The sequence below is a fragment of the Engraulis encrasicolus genome, chromosome 16 (assembly GCF_034702125.1).
Source record: "Engraulis encrasicolus isolate BLACKSEA-1 chromosome 16, IST_EnEncr_1.0, whole genome shotgun sequence".
Classification (NCBI taxonomy): Eukaryota; Metazoa; Chordata; class Actinopteri; order Clupeiformes; family Engraulidae; genus Engraulis; species Engraulis encrasicolus.
The window spans coordinates 15,260,738-15,274,156 of NC_085872.1; the positions used below are offsets into that span (position 1 = coordinate 15,260,738).

The window sequence follows — 13,419 nt, forward strand, 5'->3', positions numbered from 1 at the left end:
TGTAAGAACACAGCAGCTGACAGATGTAACATTTTACAGTTCCTACACCTCCTAATACATGTTTCAAAGTAGTGTACAAAAGTGGGTCCATTTGTTAACAATGGGATATACTGTAATCGCACAATAGCACAGTGTTCTGCTTAGTAGTTGTCTGTCTAGTTTAGTGTACAGTATGGTCTTTACCCGTGCGCCTATTAGTCCAAAACCCCCGGGAATCCCCGGGTCACCAGATGGTCCTTGAGTTCCCTTGCACCCGTCTTCTCCTGTCAAGCCAGGTAAACCTGGATCTCCCGGTAAACCCTGAAAGGCATACAAAGAAATTATATTGTGAACAAACACACAGACAGACACACACACACAGATGCACACAGACACAGACACACAGACACACAGACACACACACACACACACACACACACACACACACACACACGCACACACACACACACACGCACACACACACACACTCGCACACACCCTGGACAAAGTCATCTCCCCCACCAAATTCATACAGAGTAATCATGACTGAAACTTGACCAGTGGCAAATCATAATATTACAGTCATACTTCACAATTAAATTGATCTTATAGACTTCACAACCAGTAACTTAAACAATTTCATCATGTTACTGTAATACTGATCAGTGATAGTTCGCTGCAGCATTCATTTCCAGTAGGATGTGGTGATGAGTGTGGAGAGTGAAAGGGATGTTCTGACTTAACCAGCAGAGGGCAGCATATCCTCAAACTTCTTCAGTGTGGCGAAAGTACTGAGTACATGTACTGTATCTTACTGGCACAATGACGTGCTACTGTTGGGTCAGACTCAGGTATGAACTTTTTTTTTTCAGAAGGAGGTGTTGATAATATGATATCGTATACTGGCAGTATATATATATATATATATATATAAATATATATATAATATATATATACATATATATATAGGACATAGGATTTCTTTGTATATAGGACAGTTGGAGATAGTGACAGGAAGCGCGTGGAAGCGTGTGGGAGAGAGATGGGGGAGTTGGAATCGAACCCCGGGTCGCCAGTAGTAACCCATTGACCTACCGTTAGGCCATGGTAGGGCAGTACACTGGCAGTTTTTGCTATGAAAAAAACCCAGACATTTAGAGATAACAGGCATTTTGTAAAGACTTACATTTAATCCATTGTGCCCAGAAAACCCCTTTGGTCCTGTTTCACCCTATAAAATATGCAGAATTAAGATTTTTTTATGCACTCAAAATGACACCACAGACATTAACTTTGACAAAGTAAAATAGATCACACTCTAATGCTTGCATGTACAGACACAAACACAAACACAGCCACAAACACAAAATGTACATATGAATGAACAAGGTAGTCCTTCACAATAACGACAATTACGCTATAAGAGCAGTTATTACCATCATCATCATCATCATCATCATCATCATCATCATCAACTTCTTTATCATCGCTGTAATATTGCTGCAAGATAGTAATGGCTGCTGTCATGACAGTCTGAGAGGTTACCCTGCCCCCCTTGGGCCCCTCTGGCCCTGATAAGCCCTCGTATCCTCGTCTCCCCTTCGGGCCCGGTCGTCCTGGAGGCCCGACTGGACCACTCTTCCCCCGTGGGCCCACCTGCGATGACGCCTCCCCAGGAGCCCCCTACAGTGGGAAAGACAAGAGGAGGCACATCCAAACTCTCTCCACCACACACAACACTTGGCTATTGGACAGAGGCAAAAAAAAAACGGGAATGAGAGATGGTAAGAGCCTCCGCACATCAGTTCCGACAGCACTGCGGCGCACTTTCGCTTCCGACACAATTCCGACCCCCAAACCCAATTTGGCACCAACAGAGCATGGATAGTCAATGGGCGGCTCCGACAAAATAGAACTCGTCTCTAATCGCTAGCCGATGTCCACGGACATCAGTGCCAGTGTGTGGGGTGCTCTGCACTTTGTCGGGGCCGGTGTGCGGAGGCCCTAAAAGTTCATGTATTCGTTGTTCCTGTGGGTCTCACATTGGTGATTCCACTAATTACACCATTTACATCTAAAAGCATATAGATCAGAGGTAGGCAAATTCAGGCCCGGGGGCCACATGCGGCCCGCTGAGCCATTTCATGTGGCCCACAAAGACTTTACAAGGAAGAATACAAATATAGTAAATACAAATTGATATGGTGCCTCAATATTTTTTAAATGGCTACCTAAAACAGGGGTCAGCAAGTACACGAGGTACATCTAAACACTTTTCATTACAATGTGCAGGAATGACATGGCTGACAAGTTACATTACACTATTTCTTATCATTATGGCCCTTCAGTCAATATTCTAAACCCAATGCGGCCCTTAGGCCAAAATCATTTCCCACTCCTGATATAGATTCTTACTATGTGCCCTTTCATACTGGGAAACACATGGGCGATAATGAAGTTATTTCCAAGGACTTATTTTCCAAGGACACCGCCATTGGAGGGCGACACGGGTGCCATCCTCTTATGGAGATACATGGATATGGGCAGCACATATGTGTATGCTTAAACCACTTACGGCATAACGGGACAATGAATTTCATAAGCACATACTTAAAATGATTTATGCCCACAGGACAAGTGAAAGTGACATTTCTCATAAAAAGGTGTCAGTGGCCATACTACACATTTATCATGTCAAGTCAAGTCAGCTTTGATTGTCTGTTTCTCCATATACAAGAACATTGAAATCACGTTTCTCTATATATACCATGAAAGGACATAGACATACACAGGACTGACATTTACGTGTATGTCTTTGTCCTTTCATGGTATATAGAGAGAAACATAATTTCATTTATGTTATAAGTAATCCCTGTTAGTATCTACAGTATGCGTTTTGATCTACTGTACATCATCACCATCAGAACACAATGAATTGGCTGAAACAAGTATGTGACAGGACTTTTACATTCCTACGTCTGCCATTGGTCATGTATCAGTGGATATGGATGATGGTTTTACTGGATGCTAGAAGTTCATGAAGGTTGGAGCAGGCTTCACCCAACAAGTTTTTCTTCTTTTGAGACAGCTGACCAAAATATTGTAAAACTGAAAAAATGAGAAAAGGTCGCACCATGCATAGATTCTTTTTTATTATTACACAGACGCGTTTTGGCGTTCTGCCTTCCTCAGTGTGCACTGTGTAACAATATAAAAATAATCTATGCATGGTGCAACCTTTACTGGATGCTACTACGAGACAAATTAACACATTTCCACATACGCACAATATACTGTACATGGAGAGACAGTACCTGTATGTAAGTTCATCAACACTTTGCAGTAAGTGGGTGAGAAGCTGTATATTGGGTATATTGGTGGGTGATAGAATTCTGAAAGCAATTTGGTGCAAGTTGATGAGAGTATCTCACCCGTGCTCCTTTCACAGACAGACACTCGCAGACCGAACAGTTTCTACCGTCACACGGTTCTGATATCGCTCCCTGGAAAAACAGAAAGGGAATGCATACTCACGTTAGCTGTTTTGAAATGACTATCACTGAGATAGGATCGTATACTGTAGAGCCACTGTGTGGACTGTGGACACATACAGTACCGTAAGTGACAATACAGTGCATACATGTATGTAAAAATGATACATGATTTTAGAGATGATTTAAGGTTTGCATGCAATCTCATAAACGTTGATGTAAACTGTGCGTAGCTACAAGGCCGTGAGAAAGTATGTGTGCCGCTAGTGAGTTAGACATGGTGTACTTTATGACATTTGTTTGTGTGTGTGCAAGTGTGTATATGTAAGATTATCACTGTGTGACTGCACGTTCAAAGTTTTGTGCGTACGTTAAGTTAAGCATGTGCGTGCGTGCGTGTGTGTGTGTATGAATGTATATTCACTAGCGACAAACACTTGAGAAACTGCAACCTAATTCCCCTGTCTGTTTTGCTAGACCTGTGTAGGCGTGATAAACACTGAGGAATGATTTACTAAACATTTCCATCCAGAAGGTCAGGCTACCCCTGCTTCACACCACCTGCACATAGTTTCACTTTTGATTCGCAAGTTCACATTCTCCCTCCACATTCTTGTGTTCAAAATTGTTTTACCTTCACACGGCAAAAATTTAAAGCAGTCACCACTGACTGACTAATGTGTGCCACTGCCTCTGCTTAATCTGATTAGGTTTATTTTTTAAGAGGGATAACCGAGATGTTCCTTGACTTGAACATTGGCAGTTCATTATCTACATAGAATAACTAGTCTAACTAAATGCTGTTCTGTTTTTTGTCCTCAATTATTCTTCAGAATATTCAGATCAAAGATCAAAAAACAGAATTGATTCATTATGTTTTTCAACACAGTTTGACTTGTTGTTCTTTTTGTTCTTGAAAAAAATCTGACATTCGTAGGTAGCCTGTACACCTGACAAACTCCAAAAGAGTGAAAAAAGGTCAAACTTTGACAGTGAAAAAATGGTGAAGGTGAAGTGCATAAGTAAATATGTTCATGTATAGAATTGTTGAGAACCCCTTTTTCTAACTAAGGCCCTCCTCTGGTGTTTGAATGAATAATCATTTGAGAAAATTCAGAGCAATAAAGAACGACAGGGAAAAAGGAAATACAAAAAGAAGAAGATCAAGACATTAGATAAAGGCAAAGTGTGTGGTCAAATAAGTCTAGGCAGACTTCCTCTCGGAATAAACATCTGCATGCTCAGCGTCAAGATGGTAAAGTAAACAGGGAGTAGAGTAGCCACAGGAGTGATGCAAATTCAGTTTACATTAAACCCTTTTAATGTGCTTTTTAATCTCAAAAATCTTTGCAATGCGATATACTCCTATGTGGTGCAAGGAGTTCATGGAGTTCTACAGTATCTACAACATCTTCAATCTTACACCTGAAAACTTCACAAGTATTTGTATGTTTATACACAAAATACCTTGCTTAGAAACACCAGGGAGCCCAGTGTAAATCTGGACTAAAAACTACATTTCTGGCGCAGTTTTTTCTGAACAGTTGCAGTAGCTCTGATCACTATCATCATTAGTCATAATCAGCAGTCCTTGTAATTCAAAAGGTGAAAGAAAAGATTTTCTTTACTGAAAATTGAATTTTCTTGTGTATCTGGATCAATTAACTTACTGAACACACAGTGTGTGTCACATGCAATGTTAAAGACTATGATACCCTTATTGTCCCTCAGAATTTAAATTCTGATTAAATTTAGTTTCAATCCAGCCCCGTGAATTATTTGTATACTGTAGTCCCTGACTGAGCTGTAGTATAAGAGCATAAACATAAGACTGAGTTAGAGTGTCTGTGTCCAAATGACGCATGCATTTGAGAGCCGCATGGTTGAGTGAGTCATCAGTCCACTACTACACACTACTGCATGCCGGCTAACCCCAGCTGGATGGGCCACGTGCAAGTGAAGCAGAGATATGCTGTGTGTCTTGTTAACATTGCTGCATAGACATACAGTGCACACTACAGAATGTGTTGAGCCATTTTCATGCTAATATAAAAGAAAGAAAGAAAGAAAGAAAGAAAGAAAGAAAGAAAGAAAGAAAGAAAGAAAGAAAGAAAGAAAGACATTTTGTAACAACAATAAAATAGAAGCTCACTGCTTTGACATCTGGATTGAACATGAAGATCAGAAGGATGACCCTGCAACCACACAAAAATTGAGACATTAGCTAACTCTCAACCAACATCAGCATCTGTTGCATGTTCCCACAAATGCTGAATGATCTTGAAATCACGCCAGGGTCAAGTCATATTTGGAAGAGGAAACCAACGCACACCAGAGGTTTCGAGGTGCAAGATCATTTTCAGAGAGGAAGATACCGCACACTCTTGTCCATTGTGCATGATGGACAAGCGTGTGCGGTATCTTCCTCTGTGAAAAGGGTCAAGTCATGCACATAGTTATCCACCGCTGATGCCTTGATTTTGAATTAGGCATCACATAGTCATAGACTATTACAGTTATCTGCAAAATTAACAAACAACAGACATAATAAACAGCTGATTTTGTTGAATTTCACACCAAGTTAGTACACTGAAATTATTTCACGACATATTAATCCAGAAATGATTTTCACCTTCAGGTAGAAAATATACATTCCTTGGTAATATTGAGTCTCAATCAATGACGTTTTTTTTTGGCTCAAACGCCAGGTGATAAAACCACAGCTGATGCCCATGTATTTATTAGTAATTGGCAATTAATGTATTGCCATGAATATGCTTCTTCAATAATTGACTAAGAACAAAACAAAAAATCATTTCATTCATACAATATTGGCATTAGCTGAGGCTGAACCACCCTGACATGTACTTCTATAAAACGCCATTGGCCATTTACATTGTAAATCACATTAGTAGGCTGTGTTACATTACCAAAAGATAATGCAATGTCGCAGTTGCAGCTTTAGCTTGTGAGCTACTCACTAGGATTCATAGCCTAATGCGTTGATGTACTGTGTGCGACATTGCATCATCACACACTGACAAATTATTCATGTGGTTGTAATAATGCAAACGATGGGAGTTGGATTTTCGTGTGTGTGTGTGTGTGTGTGTGTGTGTGTGTGTGCGTGCGTGTGTGTGTGTGTGTGTGTGTGTGTGTGTGTGTGTGTGTGTGTGTGTGTGTGTGTGTGTGTGTGTGTGTGTGTGTGTGTGTGTGTGTTTGCGTGCAGCCTAATAGGTGCAGCCAAGTGTGTGGATAATCTTTCACCTAAAATGCACTCGTTTCATGATGGCATGCAGCAGTAGAGTGTAGCCTACTTGTCAACAGTCAGCAGTTCTAACACCCGCCTCCGCCTCCACCCGCCCCGACACTGAACGAAGGGGTGAAGCAGGGACATGCACTTGTTCTTAGCAGCAAGGCACAGGATGGTGTGCAAAATCAGTTACCACACTGATGAAAAAAATACTAATTAATAGTTGTCTGTCTGTAATTATAGATACAGTATCAGTGTTTCCCACAGAAATTTTGGAAACTATGGGGGCAGCAGGGTTTTTTTTACGGGGGGTGGGGGGGGGAGTTGTATTCACACAGCGTAAATGCAAAACGGCAAAACAATGAGTACAGTATGACATTGGCGCATGGAGAAACTATAGGCCTGGGCCTACATTTCAGCCATTTATATTTTGAGAAATAAAGCTACCCATTTTACCCATGACATGTATAATAGTAGTACATTGTCATTGTCAAAAAATGCAGTACAGTGAATCATTTCTGTTTATAACACAGTTTCATTCGTCCCTCATGCAGGGGTCAATATAATGAAAACAGTAATAAAACAAAATAGCAGAGATAAGAATTTGAGATCACTGTGTGTAACGCATAGACAAAAAGGGTCTAAGAGGGTAGGCTATGCCTTTTCCCCCACACACATAGGGCCAGTTTTTCAAAATTCTTTCCATTAAAAGGGCTGAACAACATATTACACATTTATGTCTATATTCACATTCATTACACATTCATTTCTATATGCAGCCCGATGTCTCCTCTGCTGTGTCAATGAAGGCCTGTCACCTAACTCATTACAACTGTAAAACAAAGCCTGGGGAGTGTTAGTAAACTCATCCCTGTCCCTTCTCTGAAGTTTTTTTTATATTGCTCCCAAACCCAAGTTAACTATAACAACTTGACTAGGCTTTTGATCCCTCTGTCTTTCAAGCACTTGTGGTTTTCTCTATAGGATGCATTTACTCCAGGAGGAAAATGCGAAGGAAATCGTAATTCAAATCGTTTTAACAAAAACGGAAATCGTTAAAAAAAAAAAAAGTAAAAAAACATTTACATTTACATTTTCGTAAACTATGGCGGCCGCCATAGTTTCCTCAATGTATGGGAAACACTGAGTATGTTCATATACCTGTATGCACTCCAACTCAGGGAAATAGTTGCTTTCTTTGTTTTCAAGATGTTGTATTTGGGCACGCCACGCGTCCAATATATAGTAACATTACATCAGATCACATTTTTATCCAAAGTGACTTATAGTTATTTGGGAGCAGCTTAAAGTTCCTAGAGCAATGGGGGGGTTAGGTGCCTTGGCCAAGGGTACACACTTCAGACATAGATTCAGGTGTAAGTAGAGGGACTGTTCGTGGGATTGTTGGTTGAACAGTCTTGAAAGCACAGAAATAGAAGGCAGTGTTGCAGCAAGGTGAATAGACCGAGTAAAGAAAAGACAAAGCTAAATTAGCTGAAAGAGAAAGAAAGACGTAGCAAGAGTGAAAGGTGAATGCTACAACCAAAGGCTACTGCTAGAAACTCGAGTACAGCTACCACTGTAAATTATACATTTAGAATGGCACAAGCAAAGACATGGCCTAAAAGTAACATGCACCCGTAATGATGGAAATAATTACATTTTCAGCAAGCAGAGCAACGTCCAGAACATGAAAGATATCATGAAATATGTCCCTTAGTATTGATAGTCCCATAGGATTGATGTATACAACATTACATTCTGGCTATTATCTGAAGATTGGACTTACACTGAGATTATCATCTTGACCAGACAGACTTCATCAAAACAGTGTGTGCAATGTCACAGATAGTACAGTAAGGGCAAGTCTAACCTACCAATTACCAGCAATAAGTTTGAGTTCTGATGCAGAGGAGTACTGTATTGCGCTCTAGATGAAGAGGTGCTACCCTAGACCAGGTGTGTGGGGCCAAACGGAAAGCTCAAATATGAAAAGATAGTTTTGCACACTGAATAAAGACACAAGATCTGATAGAAGGAGCTTCTTTAACCCGTTAAGACACAGCGTTATAAAACTGCTGTTACCAGAATGGCAATGACGATGTCGTAGTGCATTACTAAAGGCCCTGTGTCATGTCATAGTATTGTAGTACTATGGTAGTTAACTTTTCAATGACTATTACAGCGCGCAACTGGAGGGGTCAATGAGAGCAGAGGAGACGTTTCAGCATCGCCTCATTCCTCAGTGCTCTCTGTGCTCACAGTGACAAGGGTCAATTCTAGTCAATTAGGTGCCCTAGTCGATTGGCCCCATTCTTTTTTGTGCATTAAAATTGGCATCTGCAAACATACTGCCATACATCTGATCGAGCACAGCTGATCTACAGTAGTACCTCTGTAGGTGCATGTATAGTCATTGTCAGTGTAAATTTTAATGTTTTATTTCTCCTGACAATCAAATTCTGGCATTACTGGTGGCCCCGAGACAGTTGACCCCTAGGTGACCTCCTCATCTGCCTATGCCTAACACTGGCAGTGACCCAAACTATGTACTGAGCAGCAGTACCCAGTGGGTTAAACAAGAGACACATAAGTCTGGGAACCCGTTAATCAGTACATCTAGTTCACCATGCCCACCATCCCCACCCCAGCTGGGGGCAGCCGTGGTGAAATGGTTAGGGAGTTGGACTGTAGATCACAGGGTTGCAGGTTCAGGTCCACCCTTGCCAATCCCTTCCTCCATCCATGACTGAACTGCCCCATGAGCAAGGCACATAACCTCACACTGCTCCAGGGGCTACCCTGTAATATCTATATAAGTGATCAAACTTCAAGAGAGTCCTTGTGCACAAGCCCTCAGTAATGCAGGTGCAGGTGTGAGGCAGGAGAAGGTGAATCAATAAACAAAATTCAAGAGACACCGCACACTGCTTACTTTTCTCTACTTTATTTCTCGGAGCGAACAACGCGTTTCGCCCAATGCATCATCAGGTTCGCTCTAGAGAGAGCTCTAAAGAAAAGTAAGCAGTGTGCGGTGTCTCTTGAATTTTGTTCATCTATATAAGTGACTTTGGATAAAAGCATCAGCGAAGTGTAATGTAATAATGCCCATGCACCAGTATAGTTTTCTTTCCCTCAGCAAATTGTGTGTGCACATGGCAAACACATTGACTTTTACTTCCTAATTTACATGGGCCCTTCTCTTAAAATGATTCACATTAACCCATTGATGCTGGATGTTGCATTGCACAACATTAGCCCTGGTGCTGCACGACGCAAAATTCAGGCTCATGAGATTTTAGACAATTTCATTAAGAATCACTGTATGTTAGAGCTGAATGAACATATTCTAATGCAAGATGAGGGTCTGTACAGTTTAAATGCAACTTATTGCATGTTTTATATGCTACAGAGGCTGAGATATTTTTTTTTATAGGCTGAGGGCAACTTTTCTTAATAAGGGTTTAGGCATTCAGCAACCTTTCTTGCAGGCGCTTTAGGCATTAATGGGTTAAACAAGGTGTAGAAACATTACTGGGTGACGATTATAAACACATCACAACAATGGCGTAACATCATGATGAAATATCCATGTTTGTGTGCAAGGAAAATATTTAACATTCCAAATCCGTTGAACAACCACCTGGCTTACACAAAATATAAACAAAAAGGTGGGTAAGGGATACTTCTGTTTAGACGTGGTCATAATTTACGACATACGTTTGCCGCCTGTATACATAGGCCTTCTCTGCACAGTTTGAATACAAAGACAATGAGCTGTGCACATACATTTACAATCCTTGCACAGATCTGTTGACATAAATTACAAATAGATAGCAAACTCTTCATATTCGTGTTAATACGTATTTTGTTTTTAAGTATTTTCTTTCTCTCAGTTTATCATTGTAAGTCAGTCAAATGACAATTGTCAGGTTTTCAAGGTGACACCACATATATTCAGGCTACGGTGAGAAACGAATGTGGGCAGTATGAATGGGCAGTATGTATTCTGGAAATAAACCACCAAAAATATTACACAATGCACCTTTAATTTCTAGCTTGTAATTTTGAGACTGTTTACATGTATGTAAACTTGCCCCTCCGGGGGGCCCCACAGCAACCCATAGTCTAGGGGCCCCGGGCCATCTTAATCCGGCCCTGGTGGCAATGATCTCAGCTTGCCTCTTTTGACCTAACTGTTTATTGTTGCTTCAGCAACTTGAAATGCAGTATGTGTCTTAAATTAAATTGAATGAGGTGTAACTTCAGATCACATCGCTTCTCCTACACATAACTGAACTAGGCCTGATGAGTGTTTAAAAGAGTATATTCTGTCAATGACTGGTAATTGGTTTTAAATAATAAGAAGTCATTTAAGGATGGTCTTAGAACAGCTCTTGTTGACTTAACTCAACCTACAGCTGTGAGTCCAATGAACTCTATATTTCAGAAATGTTTTCCTCATCACTATGTCACACTAAGTTGTGTTTCACAATTGTATAATCAGCTGCAATATCAATCAAAGAGTCTGGCCTTAAACTCGATGTTTGGCTAAAAGGATCAAGCACATCTGGTAGGGTCCACTTTTCTTCATTTTTGAGATTGAGAATATTGAAGTTTGTAGTCTAGAGCCAGCATGGAGGTAGTACAGTACAATGTGCAAAACGTTTAGTCTGACACAGAAAGCCATGTGCTCGATTTACAAACCTGTAGGGCACAGTTTACAACTTGGTCTGTACATTTGGTACTGAGTGCCTAAAGTTTACAGATCTATTTGATAGCTGAGCTACAAGTAGGGGATCTTGTATATTTGTCTCCTTCTTCTGCAAGCAAACATAGCAAAACACGGTAGACAGTCGAAGAGCATCTACTGCAACTTGTGATAGCAACAACTACTAGATCTGATGACTTACAGGAGAGTGGCCCATGTGATCCACTGTCGGAGATGAGCCATAGCAAGAAGGGGCTGAATGAGGACTCCCACAGCAGCACGTGACCCCACAGCAGCGAGGGCCTCAGCTTAGCACATTGACCAGTCTTAAGGTCACATCTGCAGTCTCCTCACCTGTACACAGACCATTGATGATGAACCAATCAGACAAGGTTTTTGAGGAGTAGTATAATCTCACCCTCTCCAAGGCTAATGGGCGAATTTTAAAATGACATTTCATGTTTAACTTTGTATGGCACATAGTGGATATCTGTGTATAGGCCTACAATGTAACCCTTCTAAAATATTTGGGACATTTTCTGAGCTTAAATGTAGCCTACATGACCCTGTGATCCCACACATTATTGAACCATCATTTGTAATTTTGAGTGATTCTAAAGTGTTGGGGGTGTGGCATTTGACCACTGAGGATGCCCTCTCATTGAATGTATTTTCCAATGCATTTATAATGTGAATGTGAGCGTCTATACAGCCTAGGCCTACATAACAACTCTACGTTGTTTTCTATTGTGTGTGTTATTGTCTTATTTCAACGAGGGGAAAAAGTATGTCTGAAATTTCAATAATTTCAATTTCAATAATTTCAGGGAGAAACGAGAGTGTCAGTTCATGTTTGATGCGGAACCTGTACTGAAGCTGACTAGTTGTCATTGAAAAGGTTGAATGATATACATACATTCCACATGCACAATCGATGCCTCCGAATATGCTAGGGAGAGAAAACCTTCAAAAATAGTGACAGTCATAGCTCATTGTGCATGCGCCCTTGAACCTATCACTTGATTTAGTAGAAATAAGCCTTACCTTAATTCTTCGTGAAGTTGAATCCAATCGTCTCCAAACATCCAATCAGTGTAGGCCTAAATCCCCGAAGCGTCTGTGCAAAATGTCAAATTATAGGCCTAGCCTACTTCCAACCTGATTCAGTTCACTCTATGATACAGTAGGGTACTTTAGATCCTGCTCTTATTAGGTTCTGCTTCCAAACTTAGCACCAAAGTCGAGGGAAGTCGACAGAGAAAAGAGAGCAAAAGAAATGTTTATCTCTGCCTGTGTTTATGTCTACATCCGACGTTTCACAAAGGGTGGTGCTAAAACTTTCAAGAGTGGGCCCTCTTGCATCCCTAATATGCGCAATGGGAAACTGTAGCCTACGGGCGATGAGGTTCCATGATCAAACCCCTTCTTCTAACCAACGGATGCTACAGATCCACTCACACTACAAATTAAAACTGGCATAGACTACAGTAGGACTTCTGCGGTCCTTACATTTCTGATATTCTGCGAACTTTACAACCATAGTATGACTTCAGAGTAGCTACAGTGAGGACCACGGAACCAGACAATCCCGCGCAGGATTTAAATATGAAGACCACACTGCCACTGCTGCTGCTTGCTCTGCTTGGCACCGCGATGCTTGGAGAAAGTGAGGAAAAACAGGTAAGCTCAACATGCGCAGCGCGCTCTGCAACAGAACGGAGAAACGCATGCATGTATTATTTTCGGATTATGAATGGGTGCGCCTAATTTAGTTTTAATAAGAGGATAACGTGCTAATTTGGTGATAAAACTTGTTAATAATAACTTGGTTTTAAATAGGAACGCAAGGTCGCTGTAGGATTGGGGGTGGGGGGTGGGGGTGAAAGGGCAGAGGCAAAGGGGCAGGGTGGTTGAAGTCCATATGCCTCTGTGAATAGATGGGATTTAAGGTGCTTCATAGCCAGTGTGGGGGTTTGGCGTATGTT

General features: G+C 41.0%; 1 protein-coding gene and 1 pseudogene across 1 annotated transcript in view; one reads left to right on the forward strand and one right to left on the reverse strand.

Annotated features, from left to right (window-relative positions):
* The window catches only part of LOC134466003 (collagen alpha-2(IV) chain-like), a 44,047-nt gene extending 41,573 nt beyond the window's left edge, over positions 1–2,474 (reverse strand). The window contains exons 1-3 of the mRNA XM_063219902.1: positions 2,412–2,474; positions 1,525–1,662; positions 184–300 (exon numbers count right to left, since the gene is read on the reverse strand). Coding sequence (XP_063075972.1) covers positions 184–300; positions 1,525–1,662; positions 2,412–2,474 — 318 coding nt within the window. The remainder of the gene's footprint in view (positions 1–183; positions 301–1,524; positions 1,663–2,411) is intronic.
* A 10,565-nt stretch (positions 2,475–13,039) lies between these two features.
* Positions 13,040–13,419, forward strand: part of LOC134466005 (collagen alpha-5(IV) chain-like) — a 48,202-nt pseudogene continuing 47,822 nt past the window's right edge.